The sequence below is a fragment of the Xiphophorus hellerii genome, chromosome 11 (assembly GCF_003331165.1).
Source record: "Xiphophorus hellerii strain 12219 chromosome 11, Xiphophorus_hellerii-4.1, whole genome shotgun sequence".
Lineage (NCBI taxonomy): Eukaryota > Metazoa > Chordata > Actinopteri > Cyprinodontiformes > Poeciliidae > Xiphophorus > Xiphophorus hellerii.
In genome coordinates this window covers 23,000,942-23,025,276 of record NC_045682.1, presented here as the reverse complement: position 1 = coordinate 23,025,276, position 24,335 = coordinate 23,000,942, and the positions used below count along the sequence as shown (strand labels likewise).

General features: G+C 38.4%; 2 protein-coding genes across 21 annotated transcripts in view; one reads left to right on the top strand and one right to left on the bottom strand.

The window, feature by feature from the left end:
• The window catches only part of nbeaa (neurobeachin a), a 106,763-nt gene extending 100,852 nt beyond the window's left edge, over positions 1-5,911 (top strand). For 11 of the 16 annotated variants that reach the window (XM_032576121.1, XM_032576120.1, XM_032576107.1 and 8 more), the window contains 9 exons: positions 89-178; positions 725-917; positions 997-1,068; positions 1,619-1,774; positions 1,998-2,168; positions 2,263-2,364; positions 3,118-3,314; positions 3,397-3,548; positions 4,411-5,911. In XM_032576121.1, coding sequence (XP_032432012.1) covers positions 89-178; positions 725-917; positions 997-1,068; positions 1,619-1,774; positions 1,998-2,168; positions 2,263-2,364; positions 3,118-3,314; positions 3,397-3,548; positions 4,411-4,501 — 1,224 coding nt within the window. In that variant the 3' untranslated portion in view covers positions 4,502-5,911. The remainder of the gene's footprint in view (positions 1-88; positions 179-724; positions 918-996; positions 1,069-1,618; positions 1,775-1,997; positions 2,169-2,262; positions 2,365-3,117; positions 3,315-3,396; positions 3,549-4,410) is intronic. The other 5 variants (XM_032576122.1, XM_032576119.1, XM_032576118.1 and 2 more) reach the window with 1 other exon arrangement.
• Positions 5,912-7,407: 1,496 nt separating this feature from the next.
• Positions 7,408-19,293, bottom strand: sertm1 (serine rich and transmembrane domain containing 1). Of its 5 annotated transcripts, XM_032576126.1 has the most exons (5): positions 18,970-19,293; positions 13,831-13,951; positions 8,062-8,193; positions 7,872-7,973; positions 7,408-7,790 (listed from the first exon to the last, which is right to left on the bottom strand). In XM_032576126.1, the coding sequence occupies exons 2-5, from the start codon at positions 13,881-13,883 to the stop codon at positions 7,721-7,723; spliced, it is 357 nt and encodes a 118-aa protein (XP_032432017.1). In that variant the 5' UTR covers positions 13,884-13,951; positions 18,970-19,293; the 3' UTR covers positions 7,408-7,720. The 5 variants fall into 5 exon arrangements, with proteins under 5 accessions (XP_032432017.1, XP_032432015.1, XP_032432016.1 ...); XM_032576124.1 differs by having other exon boundaries at positions 7,872-8,193; positions 18,970-19,283; XM_032576125.1 differs by lacking the exon at positions 13,831-13,951 and having other exon boundaries at positions 7,872-8,189; positions 18,970-19,283.
• Between the last annotated feature and the right edge of the window lie 5,042 nt (positions 19,294-24,335).

The window sequence follows — 24,335 nt, the reverse complement described above, 5'->3', positions numbered from 1 at the left end:
ATTAATGTGCAGATATACACAGTATTCATTTCTTTAAAAAAATGTGAAACTTTCTATTTAAAATTGTCTCTGTCTCTGCTGTCTTCAGGTGATTGAGACTCAGATTCAGGTCTCTGGACAGGTTCCCTCCCAGCTGCTGATTGAGCCGCACCCGCCTCGCTCCTCTGCCATGCACCTGGTGAGGCGACAGATGTTTTTTAATGACTTTAAAGTGATTGCAGACCAAAAAAAAACTATCCAGCTTTATTGATCAGAACAATGTTTTTTTTGTCATGTTTTATTTTTTTCTTAAAAATAAGTTTTGGATTAGTCCAATTCCCCCAAAACTCTTATGCATTTGCTGAATTGCTTACTTTGTCAAGTGAGGTTTTATTACATACAACAATATATAATAATGTTTATTATTTTAGTCTTAGACTTTTGACCTCAGCAGTGTGAGGCCTCGGTGTCTCCACATGTCAAACCCAAACCCGTCAGTCCCAAACCCGACCAGCCAGTGCCTCCACCTCCTCTCCTAGCTCTCAAGCCTCCTCAGTGTGTGAACCTGTTCTGACCCTGTGCTCCCACTAATTTACCTTTTCCCTCCCCTCCTTCTGTCCCATCCGTTCTGTCTTTCCCTATCCCTCCATCTCCAACCCTTCCTCCATTGTATTCCTTGACCTTCCCTCCTCTCTCTATCTCTCTCTCTCTCTATCTGTCCTTTCCTCTCTGTCTGTCTCACCAGTGTTTCCTTCCCCAGAGCCCTCTGATGTTTAAGGATCAGATGCAGCAGGATGTCATCATGGTGCTCAAGTTCCCCTCCAACTCTCCCGTCACACACGTTGCAGCCAACACGTTGCCCCACCTCAGCATCCCGGCGGCCGTCACTGTCACGTGTAGCCGGTTGTTTGCTGTAAACCGCTGGCACAACACAGTCGGTGAGCGATGCAGGAACTTTATTTTGTCTTGACAAAAATCCCTCATACAGAGATGTGACTGTAATATCTGTCCAATCAGGCCTCCGTGGTGCTCCAGGATACTCTCTAGAACAGGCTCATCATCTACCCATAGAAATGGATCCTCTCATAGGTCAGTGGACAAACATTTGTATAGCGGTTTTAAGAGGACAGATGCACTGTATCAGTATACCACTATATGATTTTGGTATATCAACTCTAAAGGATGATATGAGCAAGTGTAGTTGAGCAGTTATTCCTGATTTATTAAGGAACAACAAACATCTCCTTTTTGCCATTTCTATGTTCCTTTGTGTTTCCCATTTTCAAGTGGCTAGCTTCTCTGACAGTGTGATCAACTTAAAAACGTATAATTTCTTTTAAATGCTGAAGGTATGTTTATTTTGTCAGTATCATTAAGGTGTGCAATAATTTGGGTCGTTTTGTTGCTGAAAACAACAATTATGTGCAAACATAAGGTTGAAATTTTGGAAAAAAAAATTACACATCCTTTTTTTTTACTTTAACATCTTAATGGTGTTAAGAATAATGCTAGCATATGCTCAAGACTAAACTGTATGTTTGCAGATGTGTAAAAATCACATTTATAACATGGCTAATTACAAAACCATGCTGTACTGTCTTCCTTTTTGCATTGTTAACGTGCCTGTTCTTCCATGCAGCGAACAATTCAGGTGTGAACAAGCGACAGATCACTGACCTGGTGGACCAGAGTATCCAGATTAACACCCACTGCTTTGTGGTAACCGCCGACAACCGCTACATCCTAGTCTGTGGCTTTTGGGACAAGAGCTTCCGAGTTTACTCGACTGAAACTGGTTGGTGGTGTGGATATTTAACAAACATGTTTTGTTTTACTTAGCTTGTAAAGCTTGTTTCTTACAGATAGAAAGGATTTAGAAAAAAATTTGCTCATTCAACCTGCTTGTTTCTCATTCTACCATGGTTTATTTTTATCCCGGAGTTAAGCTGCCGTGACCTTCCATCGTGTTAGCAGAGAAGGCGCACTGAATACAGTGTCCTCCCTCTTCCTCTCTGCAGGAAAACTAACCCAGATTGTTTTTGGCCACTGGGACGTGGTGACATGCCTGGCCCGGTCAGAGTCCTACATCGGAGGAGACTGCTACATCGTGTCTGGCTCCAGAGACGCTACTCTTCTTCTGTGGTACTGGAGTGGACGACATCATATTATAGGAGATAACCCTAATAACAGTGAGTGAGGTCATAGGGAGATGGTTGTTGTGAGTTATTCTGAGGATGTGAAGAGTTTAAGAGCTTGGCTTTTGTGATAATGCGTTTTCTCCAGGTGACTACCCGGCTCCCAGGGCGGTGCTGACGGGACATGACCATGAAGTGGTGTGTGTTTCTGTCTGTGCGGAGCTGGGACTGGTTATTAGTGGAGCCAAAGGTTTGTGACATTTATATATTCATCTGAAATCAAGCAAACACTCTAAATCATGTGTCAAACTTGTGGCTAGGGTGCCAAATCTGGCTCGCCATAGCTTTTTATGTGGCCCTCTAGACTGCAGACACCAGATTACTTCAATCAGTCCCTCCAGTTTTTCAGAATTCCATGATCATTTAAATTCACTCAAAGTCAGCTGGTCTCTGCATTTTTTCATAATAATCCAGAATTGTCGGTTTGTGCAATTTCATTTATTTTTAATTTTTTTACCAAAAAGGGACAAAAACATTGGGTTTAAGTTACTGCTAACTCCCACCTGCAAGTAACACTATGTTTTATCTTTACTACACTGCTGCCTCAGTCTTATTTGATGACACTTTATAGTTCACAATCAATACGGCGAGTAACAAAAAGTCGCATTTAAGTGTAAATATTGCAAAATTACTTGCAAATTTACCTAAATTAGCACTGCAAAATCTGTGATTTTGATTACAAAAAAAAAAAATCACAAAAGCAATCATGAAACCCTGGAGGGACTGATCAAAATTAAAAATTTTTAAATATCATTTAATTTTAATAGGGTCTTATTGAATGCACGGACTGCTATTTATTATTGTTTGAGCAGTTTGCTAATGGGTTTCATCAATACATTCTGGCTTAACTGGCCCTCCAGAACATTTATAATCTTAATGCGGCCCATATGGTTATCTCTAAATAATTTGACATTACTAAGTTACTTTTTTTGTCACTCCCCAGAGGGCCCATGCCTGGTCCACACCATCACAGGCGACCTGTTGAGGGCCCTGGAGGGTCCGGAGCTTTGCATGCGGCCTCGTCTCATCTCCGTGTCCAGCGAGGGACACTGCATCATTTATTACGAGAGAGGTCGTTTCTGCAACTTCAGCATAAATGGCAAACTGCTGGCGCAAATGGAAGTCAACGATTCCTCTCGAGTAAGGCTGCCATTGACGTAAACGGGATGTAGTTGTTCATCCGCACATCGAACCTTGTTTAACCTCTCGCACCTCTCCTCAGGCCATTTTGTTGAGCAGTGACGGGCAGAACCTGGTGACTGGAGGGGACAACGGAGTGGTGGAGGTGTGGCAGGCCTGTGACTTCAAACAGCTTTACATCTATCCAGGCTGTGACGCCGGCATCCGGGCCATGGACCTCTCGCATGACCAGAGGTACACAGAAATGCAGGAAAAAGCAGGCTTAGTTCAAACGGAGCCGTGAAGTCTGACCAGCTGAGCTTGAGAGACAAATGATTCTCATAAAGATCATCCCATTCCATAAAGAGAGAAACACACTGCCTTAAAACTATTAGCCAGTTATTTCACCCTTGGCAGTTATTTCACCCTTGCCGTGATGAGTCTTTTAACATCGCTGTGGAGTTTTACTTAGAAAATTGCTCAAATTCATGGCTGTTGTTTACCTCGATCGTTCATAGGTGGATTTCTCAGTTTGCTTGAGTTTGTTATCCTGCTATGTAACCCAAGGGCAGATGAGCTTAAGATCTGGACTTTGGCCGTCAGAGTTTTCTGGTGAAGAGCAGAATGGAAAGATTACAGCAAATAACTGTTAACTTGTAGAAGCCAGTCACTTCCATATTTTCTCCACTAACTCTCACTTTTGTAAAAACAAAGTATTACAATTGCTATTAGTATTTTCAAACTAATAGCTATTTCTTGATTCTGAAGGTCTGGTAGTAATCTGTACTTGGTGTGGCTATTAAGATTGAACTTGACTTTTGTTATAAACAAAGGGTGTTAATCTTTCCATAAGGGACCAGGTTAGTTTGGATAATAATTTTGTCCTTGATAAAGTATATTTATTTACAAAATTATTTAAAAAGTGAAAAATTTAACTTTAAGGTAGTAAAGTTAAATGTGACATAAAAGTGAGAACAGAAGAAAACTGTAAGAATGGAAAATACTTTTTCACAACTCTGATTATTTATTGTGTAATACACAAATGCCTCCTATTTCCTGTGAAAATGAGTCCCGTTGATGTTGCAGACGTCTTTCTCCCATGTTTTCTGCCCCACAGGACTTTAATCACCGGCATGGCCTCTGGGAGCATCGTGGCGTTCAACATCGACTTCAACCGCTGGCACTACGAACACCAGAACAGGTACTGAGGCGGACGGCTTGAGTTGGACGAGGGAAGGAGTTCTGCATCGCTGCCGTGCCTCAGCAACACGAAGGGGGGAAACCACAGGTACCGAGACAAAGGAAAATTTAGTTTCAGACCTATAGGCTCTATTCCCTTGTATTGAGGATGCGACTGCGCTAGTGGGAATGGTCTCCTATGTGCACACGTGTGTAACCACAGACGCATAATAAGAAGATACGCACTGAAATCTGCTTCAATAATACAACACAGTGACTGCAACATAGGAGCAGAGAGCCAGTGAAGCAGATGTCGATCCTCACGGGACAGATCGATTTCACTGTTCCTGGTACGTTTAAACCATCACACATACTCAAGTCTTTTTTTCCTTTTGTTTTTTTTTTTCTTGTTTGATTTCTGACGTCTCTGAGTTGTATTTGTTTATTATTTGGGTGAACTATAAATTCAAATTCTTTTCTTGTCTCTAAACTAACGCACCAGCCTGTACCTGTTGTCCAGAAGCCGGTGAAATTGGCTTGATATTAAATTTTCCGCTGAAAAATTACACAGAGTGTTGATTTAGTTTTTATCTCGTTTAATTTTAATTGCCTACGTTTTTTTTAAACCCCAAATCAGATTTTATGTAAATAAGGCTCTTCTTCCTTCAGAGTTGCACTTGTTCTTTCACTACACAAACTGCGCTTCTCACCTTTAATTTATTAATGACTGGCTGTATGTAAAATACTGTGTAATAATTATTATAATGTCGACAAGACTGATGGTAAAAATGGTGGTATCAAGGATGGTGATTTATTTTTCCCTTTTTGTTCATTTTTGCTGGAGACAGTTATGACAAAGAGCTCTTTTTCCGTGCCACTGAAGATGACAAATATGAGACCGACATGATTTCCTTTGTATATTTGGTGATTGTTTTGTCAAATATGTACATACAGTCTTGATTCAAGCTTGGCAGGAGACTTACTGGGCTGAATGGGACCGAAAGTGCAAAGGAAACCTTCACATACCCACATTTGTTGATTATTTTAAGAAAAAAAAGGAAGAAAAAGAGAATCAACTAGTTTGTTTTGTATCTGCACTTTGCACCAATCACATATCATTATTTATTAGCTTGGTTCTTTCTGGTCGGCTGCCTTCGGCTCCACTTTTTATTTAATTTTTCTTCCTTCGGGGATTATTTGTGCATTGATGTTTGTATTTAAAAACCGTTGAGCTCATGAGTGATTCTTCAGTTTTACAACCTCACAGTTGTAAGCAATATCATGATTCTGTAGCTGATAGAGAAGACGGCGGGCGGGGGGAGGAGAGAGGACGGCGTGTGACACGTACTGTATGTGTGAAGCCATCATGATCAAACGCGCACATGCACATACTCCTATTGACAGGTTCAAACTTACGTATCCAAAACAAAAAAAAAAAAGCTTAAATATTTTTGGATCTATGAAACCGTAAAAAAACTATTGTATTCATGTTTTATTGCAAAGATGTAAAATATGACATGTGTGAGTTGGGAAAAAAAATCATAAGAAAAATAAAATATGCAAAGAATTTGAGGTCTGGACTTTTAATCTAGCATATTGTCTGTCTGTATGTCTTCTAATTTCCTTGAAATGAGAAATGAGTTCCAGTTGTATGAAAATACTGTGTTGTACCTTCAAGATACAGAACAGTTGCTGATTATTGGATTCCATGTCGTTGTGTAAAAATCCTAAAAGAAGTGGTGTTTTATTGCAGTAGCATAATTATTATAAAATTGAAAAATCCAAGTTAAGTTTGTGGGTGTGGAGGTGACCAACAGTATTTTATTTATTTTTTTAAAATTTAAAAATTTCAATTAAACAATTTTTGGATATGATTTGATCAGGACAAATCATATTCTGATTTGTAAATTAATCAGGATATGATTTACAAAGCTTCTAATTAGTATTGTAGGCACTAATTGATTTAAATGTGGTACTCCTTGACTTCCTGCTTCATTGAGGTTTAAATATAACTCTAAATAAGAAACACAAGAGAATCTGGGTTGATATTTACTATTCAAGCAATGGGTACTGAAAAACAACTACTCACTTGTTCATGATGACATTTCAAGCATTAATTGATAAACTTAAAATAACTAGAACAGTGAAAAACAAGTTTATCTTGTGTTTCTATCACTATTTCTTATTTTAGTCTGTTTTTTCCTATATAAATTCAGTTAAAACCTAAAAAAAAATTGGTGGGAAAATTGCACAACAAAAGATTCTTTTAAACAAACATTACAGATGGGATTGGCGAAAAGATTAAATATGTGCCTACTTCATGCGCAGCGTAAAGTACAGTTGAAGAGCTGTGGTGTTTTGGCTCTGTATGATCTCATTCAAAAGTTTGAAATATCTTGTAAAGATTTCTACACATTTACCTGAGTGCTGCTGTGATTCTCATGTTTTTTTCTTTCAAAACCAGGCTTAAGATTAGCCATGTTTATCTGGTCATCCAGATCCCACCTATCCACTTCAACTCTAGTTCTCAAATGCTTTATATTTCCACCATCCTCAACTAGAACCGTGTCTCTCTTTTTTCTTTTCAACTGTGCCAAACTAGCCAAACAGTACTTTGACTTGCTGAACAGGGGAAACAACCTTTGCCGGGTTGTCATCCTGGAGTACGGATAAGAGTTGACAGCTGGAGAGAAACCTTGTGCTTCAGGTTCGTTGCAGACTGGCGTCAGGCTCTACGGGAGCTGACAGGAGGCAGGAGGTATCGCAGGCAGATCTGCCTATCAAGGCCAGAAATTCATCCTGTAGTTTTTGCTACTTTTGACTTGTTCTGTTCTGTAAATGTTCTCCTCTGTGTAGCCTCCTGTCTTCACACTACTGGCTACTGGGTGATATGTTTCCTTAGTGTGAATTCAAAGTATTTGCCACAGATGCACACTCATGTTTACAAAGTTCAGATATTTAATATTTCAGAATGCTGGGTTTTGCAGCGTAATCTACAGATATCAGGATATGATTTACAAAGCTTCTAAAGACAGAAAAAGTCAACACAAAAGGATAATTGTCTTTCACTTTGTGTTTTCCCTGCAATGGGAAAGTATTCACCAGGTTCATTTTTTGTTCAAGTCAGGTTGAGCAGGATATGTTGACTTTTATACCTTGTAACCTCTGTGGTAGCTATGCAGATTGCATATAGACATCAGTGTCACTGAACCGCCAGGATTAAAATATTCATGCATGGGAGGATATTCTTATTCCATCAGCTGGTCTTGTGGAGTTTTTCTTGTTGGTTTATTTGTTTGTTTTGCATGCATCCTCAGCCTGTAAAGAGAAAACGGCGCATTTATACACGAGTCTGCACGCTGCAAGCTTGCTCAGGTGGAGAGCACAGAGATGGTGGACCTCTGAGAGGAGATGCTGCAGATCTCCATGTTGGTGAAGGAGCTCCCTCCCTCGCTGCTGCAGTCGGGTACCGAGGAAGATGATGAGATGATGTTCTTCAGCCTGTGGAGGGAGATGATGAGCAGCGTCAGCAGGAACACCAGCAGCCCGAGGAAGAGCCACACGTAGACATAGACGTTGCCCTGGCGACCTCCTGGGGACGATGCAGCCGCCGACGTGGAGGCGGACGTCGGGGAGAAACGCAGAAAAGTCCCATTGTCTATCGGGGTGACTCCGGTCTTGTTGTTGTCCACCAGCAGGACGTCCATTCCCGACATTCTGGCTGACATTATGACATGGAGGAAAAGAAAGAAAGATGATTTTTATTGCCAAGCATAATTAATGCTGGACTCTTTTGAGTCCAGCATTAATTATTTAAATGACCTTGAGGCTTTCTTTTTCACAATGTCTGATATTACTGACAAAAGAGCTTTCACTAATATTCTTGTCTAACTTCCAATTAGCCTTTACTTATATGAAAGGCATACCCAGATTTCTCCTTCACTTCAGAATTTACAATACACAAAAAAATTTTTTTTTAAATATTTTCCTTCAAGCCTGAGGTAACATGAGATGAAATTCAGGAAAACTGATGAAACTGAGTATTTGTTGACAAAACAACTATTAGCTGTGCAAAAATAAGTAGGCATAGAAAATTAGTGGATGGATGCAAAACATCTGACAATCCACAGCCCACTATGAAGAACTGTGGTAACATCATGAGTTGAGGATGCTTTTCATAAGCAGGTTTATGAAGTCTGCTGAGATATAATATGAATGTACTGTGAAAGACTTGACACTATCAGAGATTCACCTGGCAGGACAACAACCTAAACCCAGCTGAAAATGTGGGTCACATACACTTCACTCAGTTTAACACAGCTTGAGCTATCTTGCAGAAAAAAAAGAGAGAACATTTTAGTTTCTTGATGTGCAAAGATGTAAACTGTTCAGATTATTTGCAAAACCTTTAGGATGTCATATATCCTTTGCCATCTAATTAGAAATTAGCCAGATCTATGCATTGTTTAATCACTTAAAATCTCATTAATATTCATAGGAATTTGTAATTGTCCTAAGTTGAAGTGTGAAAAAGTTATGCAAGGTATCATATTAAATTATTGCTGATGAAAAAACACATTTCACGCAGAAAATTATTCAAATTAATACAATTTCCGCATTTTTATTTCATGTGAAAAACAATGTGAACGTCTATGCTTAGTATAAAACTATGTATTTTAAAAAGAACATGGTTAAAGATCAAAAACACATAACACCTGTCTACATACAGTACAAACTAAAATGAATAACTTCTTTCAACCATATAGGTAAATGACACCTACTTCAGTTAAGAACATTCTTCCCCCACTATTTTAATGAACAGCAGGGGGAGTGCTTGTAACATTGAAAGCCTGTCAGACCTCTTGCCTCCAGCAATGTCTCCTCATAAATGAAGGCATTATCTGATGAAATTAAACCCTCATAATCAGCTTTCACAATGACATCCGAGCGGCAACCTTCCTCCTCTGTGTATTAATACTGCTCGTAATGTTCCATCACAAATCACTGCTCAGAACCGAGTGTGAGGACCAAGGAGACGTCTGTTAGAGGAGAGAGAGGCTGATTTGTATTTGGTTCACGGCGTTCTTGTGTCTTGACTTGATCTATGACAGGGAGGAGAGAGACACTTCAAAGGGAGGAATAAATGACCATGACAAGAATGAAAGCAAAAGGTCAGCACACACTTTTCATCTTGCACTGGTGTGTGCGTCCACTTTGCTCTTATCTGTCAGCTAAGTCCCCCCCCCCCCCCCTTTATTTTCCTCTCTCTCTCTCCATTTCATTATTCATTTTCAGCATGGCCCATATAGCCTCCATTCCTGGCCACTTGCATGATATTCAGCAGAGAGTGGTGAAATATATTTTTGCTCTCCACAAGCCGTTTGAACTACATTAACTGCATGTGTGGGCCCCCATTAACAGTGCATTTTCAATATTTATGTGCAGAAGGGAAAGGTAGCAAATAGAAAAAAAAAACACTATCAAACACTAAATGCATTTTAGAAAGGTTTCCAATTTCTGATGGCTAGAGTTGTTACCAATTGTTTTTATAAATATCGATGCTCTGAGTTGGGAGAATGACACTGGAAAATTCATAATCAGACGTTTAAATTTGTGTTTAAATCAGAAACTAGATTAAGTTCTGGACTAACATGCAAGATACAAATCTGGTTATTTACTAGAAGCATTAGCAATCAGCATCATTAATTGCAGGTGGGTGATAATTACACGCATCGACACGTTACTCGCTCTCTATTTACTTTGAGGAATATATATTCAAATCATGTTGATTACATTAGTATTGCAAAGTAACTTTCAGTACATTGGTCATAGGAGTTGGTGTGAGCTTGAACTTCTCAACACGCATAATACAAGACTTTATAACCTTTCAAAAGGTTATTTTTGGAACATGTTATGTTAATGAATGTTTATATAAGACTGCACAAATAATTCCTGAATTTCTCAGACACATTTCCATTTATGACATACACAGGGTTCCCAACTGGTCTGTTGAAATGAGCTGTTGAGTCAATCTGGAGTCCAAATACCCATTGATTAGGTTTAACTGTAACATTTTCTTTTCTAAATTGCATTAATAACACATGATACATTGTGATACCTGTATTTTATAAAATTCTCTAATGTTCTCTATGTGAAAAAAAGAAGGATTTCTACGAAAATGGTAAAGTGCCAACAGTCCTGAGGAATTTAAGCAATGAGATAGACAACAATGTAACTATGACTTCCACTATTAGCACAATGGAATATTAGGTTAAGTCAATATTGTTATACTGCAGTACAATACTGCATGTAAAGGTCATGTTCACATGCATAAGTGTCAGCAGTTGTCATTGTTGAATTAGCTTAAGTAGGTAACTTGGAGGGAACTTTGTAACTCAAACAAGTTCACCCGAGTCTCACAAAATCCTTCTATTCGTTGGAATTGTTACCAAGGGACTGGCACCTTTAGTTAGTCAAAAAGTAAAATAATCAGGAAGTAGAGAAGACAATCCCTACCTTGCAAATAAAACCAACAGGCAGAGGAAGTTTGAGTGAGAGAAGCAGGATACAATCAGAAGGCAAGAGATAATTTCATAGCAGAGTTGTCAGCGAAATACCCAGATAAACGTAGGAGCTCACAGTTTACAGAGTCACTGAATATTTGCTCTCACAAAGCACTGCCTGTTTACCCAAAGCTCCTCCTCAAAGCAGGTCTTACATTTTAAACATTTTCATTAACATTAAAAATATAAAATATTATTTTAATGGGACTCAGTTAAATCTATTTTACTGGAATTGTTAAGTGAAGTACCACTGTGTAAAAGTGCTTTTTAAATGTGAATAAATGTTCCCAAATTATTTACCCATTTGCTTTTCTAAAATATGCTGTAGGGCATTATGTGACTACAGTGAAATTAACATTTATTTTAAGCAAGATTACAAAGAAGTAAACCTTGATTTGATATAGAAATGTATTTCTCATTGAAAACAAAACACCATGTTTACACATTTGTATGTTTTGTGATGAGTGGATCCACCTGAAACAATAAGCTGAGTAACTGTGATACAACCTACTCTTTCCAACCAAACGAGACAGTAGTTAAAACCCTGTGCTTTAGACAGAAGGTGAAAAGATGTGCAAGAGCGAATCCATAAAAAATACCCAACTACCAGCTACGTTATATTATTATTGGTCCTTTTAAGTTAAATTTTGCACAGAGTCATATCATCTATTATTGTCGCTCCCCCGAGTTTGACAATTTCATCAAATGGATTATGAAGTCTTTTGAATACACTTATAGGAGATTATGGAACTTTTCTGTGAACATCACCAGCTTCATGTGGAAGAAAACTTGCAGGAAGCTTAAGTGATCCTCCCTGTCCCCAAACTGTTTTATTTTAGACTTTTTTCAGTTCCTTTCATCTATTTCTCTCTGGGTCGTGTATTTGACAAGAACTCTACTCTCTTTAATTTGAAGCCCAAAGTAGCTTCAGGCAGGCACACAGCATAATGAGGATGGATGAGTTGGGTTGCCTTGTTTCTTTTTTCGACTGGGCGCTCTTTTGTCCATACTCTTGTTTTCTTTATCAAATGCTCCCCATAATCAAACTGGGCCAATCATTTGTTTGCATAGTTTGTTTCTCATAATTTACAGAAACCTCACAAACAGAATGTGACATTTTGTTCATAAAAGGATTTATCCATCTACTTTTGAAGTATATCCTATAATTTCTTTATCAAAGGGTCTCCTTTGATACCTTTCCAAGGTCTCAACCTTTGCCCTCACCTTCTTTCCACACCCCTCTTTGCTGCTCTGTATACACTGAGGTCCTACATGATGCGTTGTTGTCAAATCAGTGATGAAGCTTGTTTATTGTGCACTGAAGTGGCTGATAATTGTGCCTAATGATGCTTTTTGTATCCAGGCAACGACGTACGCACGGTTCTTTTTCAAGCTAATCTACTTTAAGAGGGCAAGCCGTACAGTCCCAGAGAGGCTGAAGAGGTTAGACGTGCATTCACACGCCTGCCTACGCACCGTAAATACCGCTGGTTTTAATTTCCCAAGGAAAAGCAGGAACTGTAAGGTAGGGTACATGAGGACACTGAGGAAAAAGCTTAATCATTTTTAGATTTTTTTCTTCTCTACTGTGTATCGCCTTCAAATGTATAAATCAAATCTGTGACATAACCTGCTCTCTATTCCTGAATTTCAAGGAAGGAGTGAGCGCTTGAGTGAAGATGGGAGTTAAATTGCTCCTTGAAGAGCAACCTTGCATCAGACAGAAGATCAGTGTTTCGCTGCAGTCTGCAAGACTCAGTTGTTATTCTGTCTTCTGGGTAACTGCTGTCTTCTTTTTCTTAAAGGTGTATGACCCTCAGAGAGCGATCTGGCTGTCATTTGTCTCTCTTCTGTTTCAGCTACAATAAAAGAAACTAAACAATATTGTTTCCCAAGTAGAAATGCACCAATGAGATTAGAGACAAAATTCTAATATCTGCAATTTAGGAACATTTTGATCTTCTCACAAAAAGCTTTAAGAGTTGGAATTTACAGCATTTAATATGTTTTTAGCCAAACTTCTGCAATGAGGGATCATTAATTGTTTTACATAAGTTGCAAAAGCAATGACACTCTTTCTGTGAGACCTGTTCCTGTAATCAGGATTTTATTCAGTTTGATTTTGAATTTGCATTGTAAGCTATCATTAGCATTTAATATTAGCAGCTGGCACAATTGTCCCAGATAGCATTACTTATATATAACCTTAAAAGTCTTTCAACAAGTACCCCTAAATACATTTTAAGTAGTCTTTGTGCCACACACAAAGACTATAATTTTTTATATAAAAAAAATTATATATATATATATATATACTGTATATACAGTACAGACCAAAAGTTTGGACACACCTTCTAATTCAATGGGTTTTCTTTATTTTCATGACTATTTATAAGGCAAGAAATCCCACTTATTAACCTGACAGGGCACACCTATGAAGTGAAAACCATTTCAGGTGACTACCTCTTGAAGCTCATCAAGAAAATGCAGAGTGTGTGCAAAGCAGTAATCACAGCAAAAGGTTGCTACTTTGAAGAAACTAGAATATAAGGGGTATTTTCAGTTGTTTTACACTTTTTTGTTTAGTGCATATTTCCACATGTGTTATTCATAGTTTTGATGCCTTCAGTGTGAATCTACAATGTCAATAGTCATGAAAATAAAGCAAACTCATTGAATTAAAAGGTGCGTCCAAACTTTTGGTCTGTACTGTATATATATATATATATATATATATATATATATATATATATAATAAATATATATATATATATATAATAAAAGTCGGTGCTCACAAGCAGTTTCCTGTAGATTGCCCCAGCTGTGCTTCAAGTGTGTGTTCACTCATCTCATGTGATCGGAGTTTGGCATGCTATAGTCATTTATGATGCCGTTCTCAAGATTGATGTTGAGTCTCTTAAAAAAAAAAAAGAAGAAAAAAAAAGGCCGGAATTAACCTTTACCACAAGCGCTCGACTGCTGTTTTAAAGCAGTAGTGTTTGAATGAAGCCTGAATGAAGCCTTTTAAAACGATTCTTGTTGTCAGAGAGACCTGGTTTATTTATTGGAAAAAGAATCCCCAGCTGCCGATCAATGATGAGGGGATATCAAAATGAAAATCAGACAATTATCGTCACAAGCTGGTTTCTCAGGGCATCATTACTGTAAACTAATGAAAACACTGCATACAGCATCTCTGCCTCTTCAAATATCTCTATTTTTAGTCAAACCAGAGAGGCTTGTCATACTGTATCTACATGGCCCTGACTCTTAAAGAAGGAAATATTTGTGATTAATTTGCAGCTCTTAATAAGCTAGTACTGCTATCACATCTAGCATAAGCTGTGAAAGGGATCAGAACTACTCCCTGTTTTCATACTTAACCTTCAAAATGACCCACAGTCTGAAGCAGTGAAAGTTCAAGTCTTTTCCAAATAAACACAGAGAAGCATTTAAATACACTGCAAGATTTACTTTTGTGTAGCCACTGACTGCAAATTAATTAATTGTCTTTAGTCTTTTGAGTGAAAATTTGCCAATGTGAATTACCAGCCTGTTTTACAGTCTGTGTATGTATGTTTCACAAACTTGTATATGATTTTAAATAATTTGTTTAAATATTCTTGAGTAGATACCGTATTTCATACTTTATACCAGATGAAATATTTCTCCAGCAGCAGATTTTGCAAGTAGCTGAAATATGGTCTTTCAATCGGGTCTCATGGGATGACAATGATAAAAAGCCTGTTAATTATATTTGATGAACAGAATTTTGAGTGACCCTGAGCACCATTTTCAAAGCAAGCCATTTGAGTGGGAGGCTTCTTTTATTCTTGCAAAATATCAGTCTTTTATGAGCCAAAACAGAAAGAAAAATAAGTCAAAATGAATAATCCATCTCCAGTTTGTATTGGATGTGGTCAGAGTTTTTGTTTCATTTCAGAATGTGGTTGAGTTTTCTGAACATAAACAGGAAAGGAAGCCATAAAGAAAGTTCAAGAAAAAATCAAATGCAAAAAAAAAAAGAACTAACTTGGACAGAAGACTAACCAGTGTGTTTTCCTTCGGCAACTCTCCCTTTGGTCTCCAAATATAGACATAAATGCCTTTTAAAACCCAAATACACTACTTTGGCATGTTGTAATAGGGTTATTTGGAGACAGAGATGTAAAATTAGAAAGAAGAGGATCCATCTGTTTGCGCTTGATGAACTGAGAAACTGGTGACTCAAGTTAGCAAATTTTCAGCTTGACACTCAAAGATCAAAAAACTGAAAGCAAATCAGGAATTCAACTTTCACTGCTCCAGACTGTGGGTCATCCTGAAGGTTAAGTATGCAAACGGGGAGTAGCTCTGATCCCATACACTGGTTGCACTAGATATGATAGTGGTAACAGTGTCTTAATTACCTCCTCAGAGTGTCACCAGATTCTGTAGATGCCTGGTAATGAGCCGTTTTTTTATTCAGGTGTGCTGGAACATAAGATGCATTTAAAAGTTGAACGATGTTAGCTCTAAAAGACTGGACCCATGATCTAGAGCGTGCAAGCAGAATTACAGTTTTTAGTTCTTTTCAAAGTTACCTTGATCCCTTTTTGCTATGCGGCAACTATTTGTTCACAGAACTCATTTTAGGTTTGATAATATTTTCAAAGCCTGAGAATCTTCTCTAAAAGAGCAACTTGAAAATAAAAAAAAACATTCCTCATATTTAAGAGTCTGTTAACCTTTGTTAAATCTTTTTTCAGTTAAATTTGCAAAGCCATCTTCCGGGTCCTTCTTCACCCAGTGCTGAAGGTAAATGTTGACTCTCAAAAAGATGAAAGGACGTCTAACAAGGAAAATATATTTTGACTCTGATCTCTGCTGCTCTTGCACTTCTCTTTCAGCGTCTTGAAAACCAACGTGTCTTCAGTTTGTGAAGGCCTGCCTACAGGAGCAGAAGCTTCTGAAGCTGCTACTGCTCTATTGAAATAAATAAGTTGATTGAGCACCATTCCCTTAGATTAAACATCCCTGGGCTTCACATTCTGTGACCTGAATTCCAATCCTTCTTAATCAAGTCATAAAGGAAAATCTATTTGCTTCACTAGAAAAGTTAAGCTTTTTTCGCCTCATATTTTTAGTCAGTTCGGGTTGTCAGCTTTCTGATTTCCATTTTTTTCTTGTTGCATTAAATATCCCAGCCTGGAGCCCATCAGGGGCTCTGATAAAGTACTCCTGCTTTTCATTCATAGAAAGGCCTTCTTTTGTCAGCTATTTTACTGCTGTCAAGTCCATGAAACTTGCTTGGCTACCTCTGAAAAATCTCTTCCAGGAGTTATGTAGATTTAAACTTTGGCATGTTTGGTCTCCCGTATGCCTGTATGTACAGTGAGCTCTGACGCTTAATGCTCAAACTTCTTTTTCATCTGCTCAGGCTCCTCAAACAGCCCCATCCTCTAGTGAAGTACATTCAGCCAAAACTCCTCTTGAGACTTCATGCCGCATAGCTTCCTCCGCTCCACTTTCTCAATCTGTCTTCTGTACACTTCTCATTTCTTCCCTCCATCTCTGTGTAATCTTCTTCAATGTCACTGCTTTATACATATTCAGCTTAAGTTAACGTTCTAATATTCTTCCTGCAGGAATATCCTTAAAAAAGAAAAGGAGAATCATTCTTTTTTACAGACCTTCCTGAACCTCTTCCACAAGATAGAATAAGAAATGCTGGTGAGTTACACTGTCCAATAATTTTAATTTCAGCAGGTTGTGTTTTGATTTTACATGAGTGTGATCATTTAAGATGACAGCATAAGTAGCTTGTAAAGACTAGCACTAGCCACACCTTGACCAAAGAATTAGTAAAAAAAATTCAACATAAACAGGCCAAGAAACTTAATTTATCTCTACGTTATACCTCCATCACACTAATCCATTTCGGCCTTTCATCAGCTTGTTTAATCAAATTTCTCCTTAAAGAAAACTATGTGCAAACTTTTGGATGTTTTTGATATTGGTTTCACAATGAATGCAAACATTTGCACTTTTATTGACATTTCTCCTTATTTCTGTTTTTAATTTATCATTTAATGCTTTATTATTATTATTATTATTATTATTATTATTATTATTATTATTAGTAGTAGTAGTAGTAGTATTTCTCACAGTTAAGTCAGAGGCAAATGGTCTGTCTGGGACTCCCTGATGTTTCTAATTAAACTTTTGCATATCTCCTACACAAAGTAGCTCTTGAGATTACTCTAATTGTAACAATCCATGCTTGTAGGGTTGACCAATATTTATTGAATTGCAAACATCCCAGAGGTGCCCATTCTCAGTGTCTGATCAGGCCTGGTGTTAGATCTTTCATTCATGAATAATTTACGAGATCTAGATGTGGCCAAATGTCACGGCATTTGGTCCATTTCCTCTGAGTGCATCGAGTGTGTTCATACTTTCTCATGCTGTATTTCCATTGCATGGCTGAAAAATAAAAATACAAAAACCGAGCCTAAGGCAGAGATACTGGGAAGGTTCCTAATCAGTGCATATGTTCACACACCTATAATAAATGTAAAAACTTTCCCTCCCTTGCAGATTTGCAGCTTCAAGTCAAATAGCAGATTCATCTTAAAAAGCAGGAGATAAAAGTCGACTGAATTCCAACCATGTTAAGCATCCCATCTTCTGAGCCAGATCAACTGAAAACAGACTTCAGGCTCAACCTCATGAATTCCAAACGACTCCTGCAGCCCCAAATACCACAGATAACCCTCGCAGGGGTCGGAGATATGCAGGGATGATCAAAGTATAAAGAAAAGTGATGCTTCAGTCAGCATCACACGCCTTAATGCATTTTCTTTTGTTAAATAACAACGGTTTTCTCTCCAATTTGGATTGACAATAAAGAACCAACAGGGCTCCTCCTGGTTTAGAAGAGATGATTTTCAATGGGATCTACAGACAATAGTCTTAGCAGTTTATTCATTGCTTTTTTTCCCCTTTTTTAACATGTGAATGACACAATCTCCCGGTAGCACACCTGAATGCACTCAGAGCCGCAGCAGGGGTCGAGCACCTCTGTAAGCGGGGCTGTTATCTGATTCTCTCAGATATTCAGGGCATAAAAGTACGTAGATTTCAAAAGGCGCAAATTGGGACGAAAGGAGCTGCTATATGCTTATGATAATCGGCAGCAAGGTAAAATGAGCCGAGACCCACGCAGACTGTCAGGTACTGTGATCTGTCTGAATAGCAAGCATTGGACGTTTTTTTTTTTCTTCTTTTTTTTTGGTCAGTGGCCAGTGTTGGTAATGAGCTGTATTGCTTTGATGTGCGTGTGCGTTTTGTATCATCCTCCTGTTAAAACATACTTTTACACATTCTTCTCATATCTGATAATTACCCCTTACGCTTTGGAGTGTGACTGCAACTTTAAGTTTGATACCACCACGGTGTCTTTGAGCAGCCTATTTACCTTCTGTTTATTATAGTCCACAGTCATGCAACATTTTAAACACAAACAAAACCTTGTTTTGTTCTCGTTACTCTAAAAGGACACTTCCATTTCTTCCTCTCCCTCTAGGGATGCAATTGCCCCAATCATCACCACTTTTTTCTCTCTTCCACTGCCCCATTAAAAGCATCTTCTTTTCCCCAAGTTGGTGGAAAGATGCATATATGAATATTTTCCCCCTCACTTACATTAACCTTGTTTACTGGATCCAGCAACTCAGGGAACCATTAGGGTTCATTTTCCCTGATTTTCTCCCTGATCTCATCCAACACCACACTACTGCTACTCTTGTTTGGAAACCCCAGCGAACCCCTTTTGCATAATAAATTAGCCTCTTTCTTTGCTCATATTTCCTCTCACTAAGCAGTTTGTAAACTTCACATTTAATACCTGGATTATTTCAAAACACATGAAAATAAAAAAAAAAGTTACAGACCTTAATACGTGCAGTTTAGCTTCTCTTTGCTCACTTAGTGCAGAAATCCATCCTGTCTTCAGGCTTGCAGCAGAGTAAACTAGATCTGCCTCCCCACAGATTTCCCCTGTTTCTTCCCGTCTCCTTCTCTGTCATTCAGTGCAGACAGGCTCTACAGCTGGAGTGGACACTGACGAATGTGGGTCGTCTCTATGAATGGACACACACAAACAAATGGCCCTGTCTAACAGGGGCTGTAGTGAAGCTGATTTTCTCCTGGAGAAGTGCTGGAGAGAGAAGAAGAGGCGGTTTAGTGCTCATTCTACTCCCATCCCCTCTCCCTGTGACTCTCTTGTCTCCACCCTCCCCGCTCTCCTCTCTGCTTGCTCATCACCTTCAATAACGATCGCACCAACAGTGAAATGTTCCTCTGTGTTGTGTTTGTGCCCATTTTTCCAAAGCAGAGATGGTGCCTTGCAGAAGTATTCACTCCCCTTGACTTTTTACCTATTTGTTGATGTGACAGCTACAAACTTCTATACACTTTGTCAAGTTCTGCAGCTAAGATGGACTACTTACTATCCAAAATACTATATGAGCGTTAAGCGGAAGGAAAGTGACACAGAATTTTTTACATTTTTGACCAAAAAAATCAGAGATGTGTATCACGCATTCAGACCATGAGTCATCTCTCTGTTTTCACAGTTGCAAGTATTTTGCTGTATGTCTGTACCAGATTTACACATCTGTAAACTGTAGTTTTTTTCCCATTTATCTTTGCAAAATAGTTAAAGCTTAGTCTGATTGAATGCAGAGCTTTTGTGAACATCCATTTTCAAAATTTGCCACAGATTTTCAGTAGAATTTAAATCTGGGCTCTTGGTGAACCATTCTAACTCATGAATATACATTGATTGAAACCAAGTCATCAAAGATTTGTATGTACAGTACAGACCAAAAGTTTGGACACACCTTTCTAATTCAATGGGTTTTCTTTATTTTCATGACTATTTATAAGGCAAGAAATCCCACTTATTAACCTGACAGGGCACACCTATGAAGTGAAAACCATTTCAGGTGACTACCTCTTGAAGTTCATCAAGAAAATGCAGAGTGTGTGCAAAGCAGTAATCACAGCAAAAGGTTGCTACTTTGAAGAAACTAGAATATAAGGGGTATTTTCAGTTGTTTTACACTTTTTTGTTTAGTGCATATTTCCACATGTGTTATTCATAGTTTTGATGCCTTCAGTGTGAATCTACAATGTCAATAGTCATGAAAATAAGGGAAACTCATTGAATTAAAAGGTGTGTCCAAACATTTGGTCTGCACTGTATATTGTACACCGTAGTCTACCGTAGTCTTAAGTCTTCTGAAGCCTTTAGTAGGTCTTCATCCAGGTTTGACCTGTATTTAACTCCATTCATCTACCCACAAACTCTGAACAGCTTCTCTGTTGTTTTGTAAAAACACTTTGTTTCACAGTAAGAATGCTATGTTCAAGGTCATCTGAAGTGCCACATTTTAGTCTCGTCTGACCAGATCACCTTCTTTCATACACTGCCCCCTCATAATTTAGAGCAAACTGCTGAAAGTATACCTTGTGGCTTTCTTTCGGTGATAGTGTTCTTTCCCCCACTCTGCTACAGAGATCAGATTTATGGTTTGCAAAACTAATAGCAGTCCTGAAAAGGATTATCCCATCTGAGCTTTGGGTCTTCACACAAACATGAAATGCTTGTGTGAAGCTGTCAGAAAACTGCATCCATAAACTGCATCCATAAACAGGACCAAATGGTGAGTAATACTCAGCTGCAGACAAAGCTCCTCAAATGAGACCCCGAACGAGCAGGGGTCTCAAGAAGAAGAAACCGCATCCAACAAGTCTCAGTTTCAGTTTTCTTCTCATCTCACATCTTGAAGTTCTGGTATTTTTATGTCTTTTCGATCATATCCAACACTCTGTCAATTCACAACATGAATTCTTTAAAAAGATCTCTTTATGTGAGCTAACAGTGAAAACTCTGCAAGATATTTCACCTGAATTTTTGACACCTTTTGCTGCTGCCTTTTCCACAGCTGTCCAAACAAAGATCATTCTATTATTAACCATGTCACTTTGTGGGCAGAAAACACAGAATGGCATTCCGTTCCCTCTCTGCTATGCTGTCAAGGTGTTCAGATTTATCGGGACAAGTTTTGAAAAGTACATCTGCGGTTTGACAGATAGTATTCAAGCAAGTCTGGTGACTGCTACAGTCTCTATGTGCTGCTTCCCAGAAGCCAATTCTCATCTTTCCCCAACCTGGACAGCTGCACCTGTATGATACTCCACAGACCTGATTGATGGCCCTGTGATTCATTGTCACTTGATTACATCTATTGGGAGCCTTGTGTCAATTTTCCTTCTGGCATTGCTTTACCCGTTCAGCGATTCGTCCATCTTTGACAGTGTTGTTTTGGAGATGTGTCCAGGCTTCTACTTGTTCACTTCCTGTAGTTGTCACCTGTCTGTGTGTTTACATTTCTCAAAATCCTGGCACTACTGCTGCCAATCAAGCAGTGTCCGTATTGCTATCCTAAACCCAGTGGGTCAGTGCTGACATGCAGTGTTTTGACTCTTTGTTTGACCACTGCGGTACATTGTGTTGATGGTCAGTGTCAGCATCCAACCATGTTTGTTCTCTATGGCTATGTTGATGTGTGACACAACATGTACTCTTTAAAATATACTCTAGGAGTCATTCTAGGAGGTCACATTAGAGTAAAAGAGTTATAAATAGTCTGAAGCAAATAATTCACATTATAGTCTTTAAAATAGGCCACAAACCACCACACTTAGTCAGTTCAGCTTATTTATATCATTCCAATTCACAACAAATGTCATCTCAAGGCGCCTCACATGGAAACTTGGTCCAGATCATTTCCAATTATTCATAAATACACAATAAATCTAATTTATACAAGTATAACCCAATCATCGTGACACACAGGAAGATCTTAAGTTTAATGCATAACACTCTCATTTTGTTTACAGTGCCAGTAGGTCCAAAATTATACTGTGTATATATAAGGAAGCCCAGGCAATTGTATTGAGTCATTGCCTTTTCAGCAACACTCACACTGAGCGAGCAGGGGAAAAAATGACTCCCTTTGCATCATTAAGAAAACTATAGGCCAGCATGATGGAACAATTTTCAGAAGGTCCTGGGTGTGTTTGCCAGCTGATGTCTTTCTGCAAGCAGATTACAATTTCTTATGGTGCATATATTCTTTTTGGGTACTTCCTCCCACTTTTCAAAATCATACATGCCAGGTTAATTGACCCCAATAATTTGCCCTTCAGTGTCATTTTGTGCATGCATGGTTCATTTGTTCTTCATTGCTATTGCCTTGTATTGCTAATAGCAGTTAGCAGCTAGCTCTGAAAGTATTCCCAGACCAGAGCTCCTAACTTTGAGATGTATTAAAAACAGACCATGTTTTTTCTTTGCTAGCAATTTTTTTTTTCTGTTGTAAAAGTGTGAAATTGTTTTCTTTAAATACTTGAAAACAATTCAACATTATTCAAGCAGATAATGTTGTGTTCATTAAAACAATTGGGCTTGGAAGTCAGTATTTGGACTTCGGTATTTGGTATCGTGGTTCATACTTTCAGTATAGAAACAATACAATCTGCAAGGAAGAAAAGAAAAGGCTTATACCAACGTAGAATAGACTAATAAAAGTAACACAAGTCCCTATCACAAAACACTTGAAGGCAGAATTGGGGTGCTTTGTGCTGCGATCTGCACAGAAGTCAACCCACCTGTATTACTTCCTTGACTATGCAAAGTCATAGTTCCACTTAAGCAGAATTAGAAAAAAGAGAAAACAGGTTTCATTGGTCAAAGTAGAAATGACACAATGATTTGTGCAACTAGCCAAGTTCAGAATTTAAAATTGTGACTCAGAAATGAGTCTGACGAAAAGACTTAAGGTGAAAATGATTTCATTTGCAACATTTGCTCAGCTAAAAAGAGGATTGCTACACTAAGCTTGACCACCACTATCATTTAGAAAAGAATGAAGGGAGACTTATGCAGATTTTCTGTGCAGCACTGACGTCAATGTGGCACCACACCTTCTGTTGCCCCACACTGCAGGCACCATCGTCTTTATTTAAATAGAGAAGAGGCTCAGAGGAGGCTTTATGACAGAATTTATTTGTGGAAGAGGCTATTGTCATTGTCACTTCGAGGCTACATTAAATATTCAATGAATCACACTGCTGAATTGTGCAAATTATGCTTATGAAAATTTTAAATTGCCAATCTAGGTTAAAATAAAAGTGGTTATTGTTTGAGTTCAACTGCAATTACTCTGGGGAAATTTCCAAAACACCCAGTTTAAGATAAGCAATAAACAATTATATTTTATTATAGATAAACCTTTGGTCCACAAGGTTATAACAACATGGAGGTAAAAAAACAATCAATTACGCTACAATAAAGACGTGAAATGTGAATTTTTGGCTCCTGTTTCAACTCATGTAGAGTGCCTCATTAGAAAAGTGATACAAATGTTATCTGACAATAGATAACTTAAAGTATTTACTCATTCTAAAAGATAAATTATAACATCCTATCCATTTTTCAATACTTAATTGTGTTTTTCAAATGTTCAATTTTTGAGCTTCATTTTGAGCCATTATCGACAAATAGAGTCAGGGTGAACTACTTTAAAATAAATATCACGCATGGCTCTGAGTCTCATGTGAGCTTGTTAGCACATTAATGGGATTCATGAGAGTGCTAACTTTGTGGCAGATGACACCTGGCCCTGCTCTGTGAAGCTGTGAAGGGGAAAAGGCACCTCCCCTCCCACAGAAGCCTGGCTTCTCTGCCATCTGCCTGCTGACATGAACACCAGAAGGGAGTGATCGGTTGATTACTTCTTCTCTAGCCATTCGCTTGCTTCACATTTGGCAACCTTATGTACAAAATCACCCATATTGGAGGGGTTCTTGAATTTAGCACATGTTCGTGTGGGAATGTTTTCCTAATCGTAGCTCATCAAGAGGAAAGGAAAATGATGAATATTTCAGTAAGATGCTACAGGCAGTATTAATGGTTATGTGCTTTGGGAGGAATCAAGCGCAGAGGAAAGGGAGCAACTTATTTAATTAAAAAAATGTTTTACCTCATTTCCACTCTGCTTAGGAGCCTACACCTACTTCCAAACCCATGACGGGCAAGTGTTATTCACACACTCACATACATGCTAAAAATACTCGCCAAAGCTAATTAAGCCAGTACAAATTCATCGTCATGTCTGCACAAGCTTTAAAGATCTCGTGTTGCTTGTGTTTGTGTGAACACGAAAGAGGACTGAAGGATGAAGATAAC

What these genes read in the sequence shown, in the direction of transcription:
- sertm1 (XM_032576124.1), bottom strand. Translation starts at nt 8,188, where the DNA reads ATGTCGGGAATGGACGTCCTGCTGGTGGACAACAACAAGACCGGAGTC. An exon ending in TGCAGCATCTCCTCTCAGAG is followed by an intron (nt 7,791 to 7,871) that starts GTCCACCATCTC and finishes TTCTCTTTACAG; the next exon opens with GCTGAGGATGCATGCAAAAC.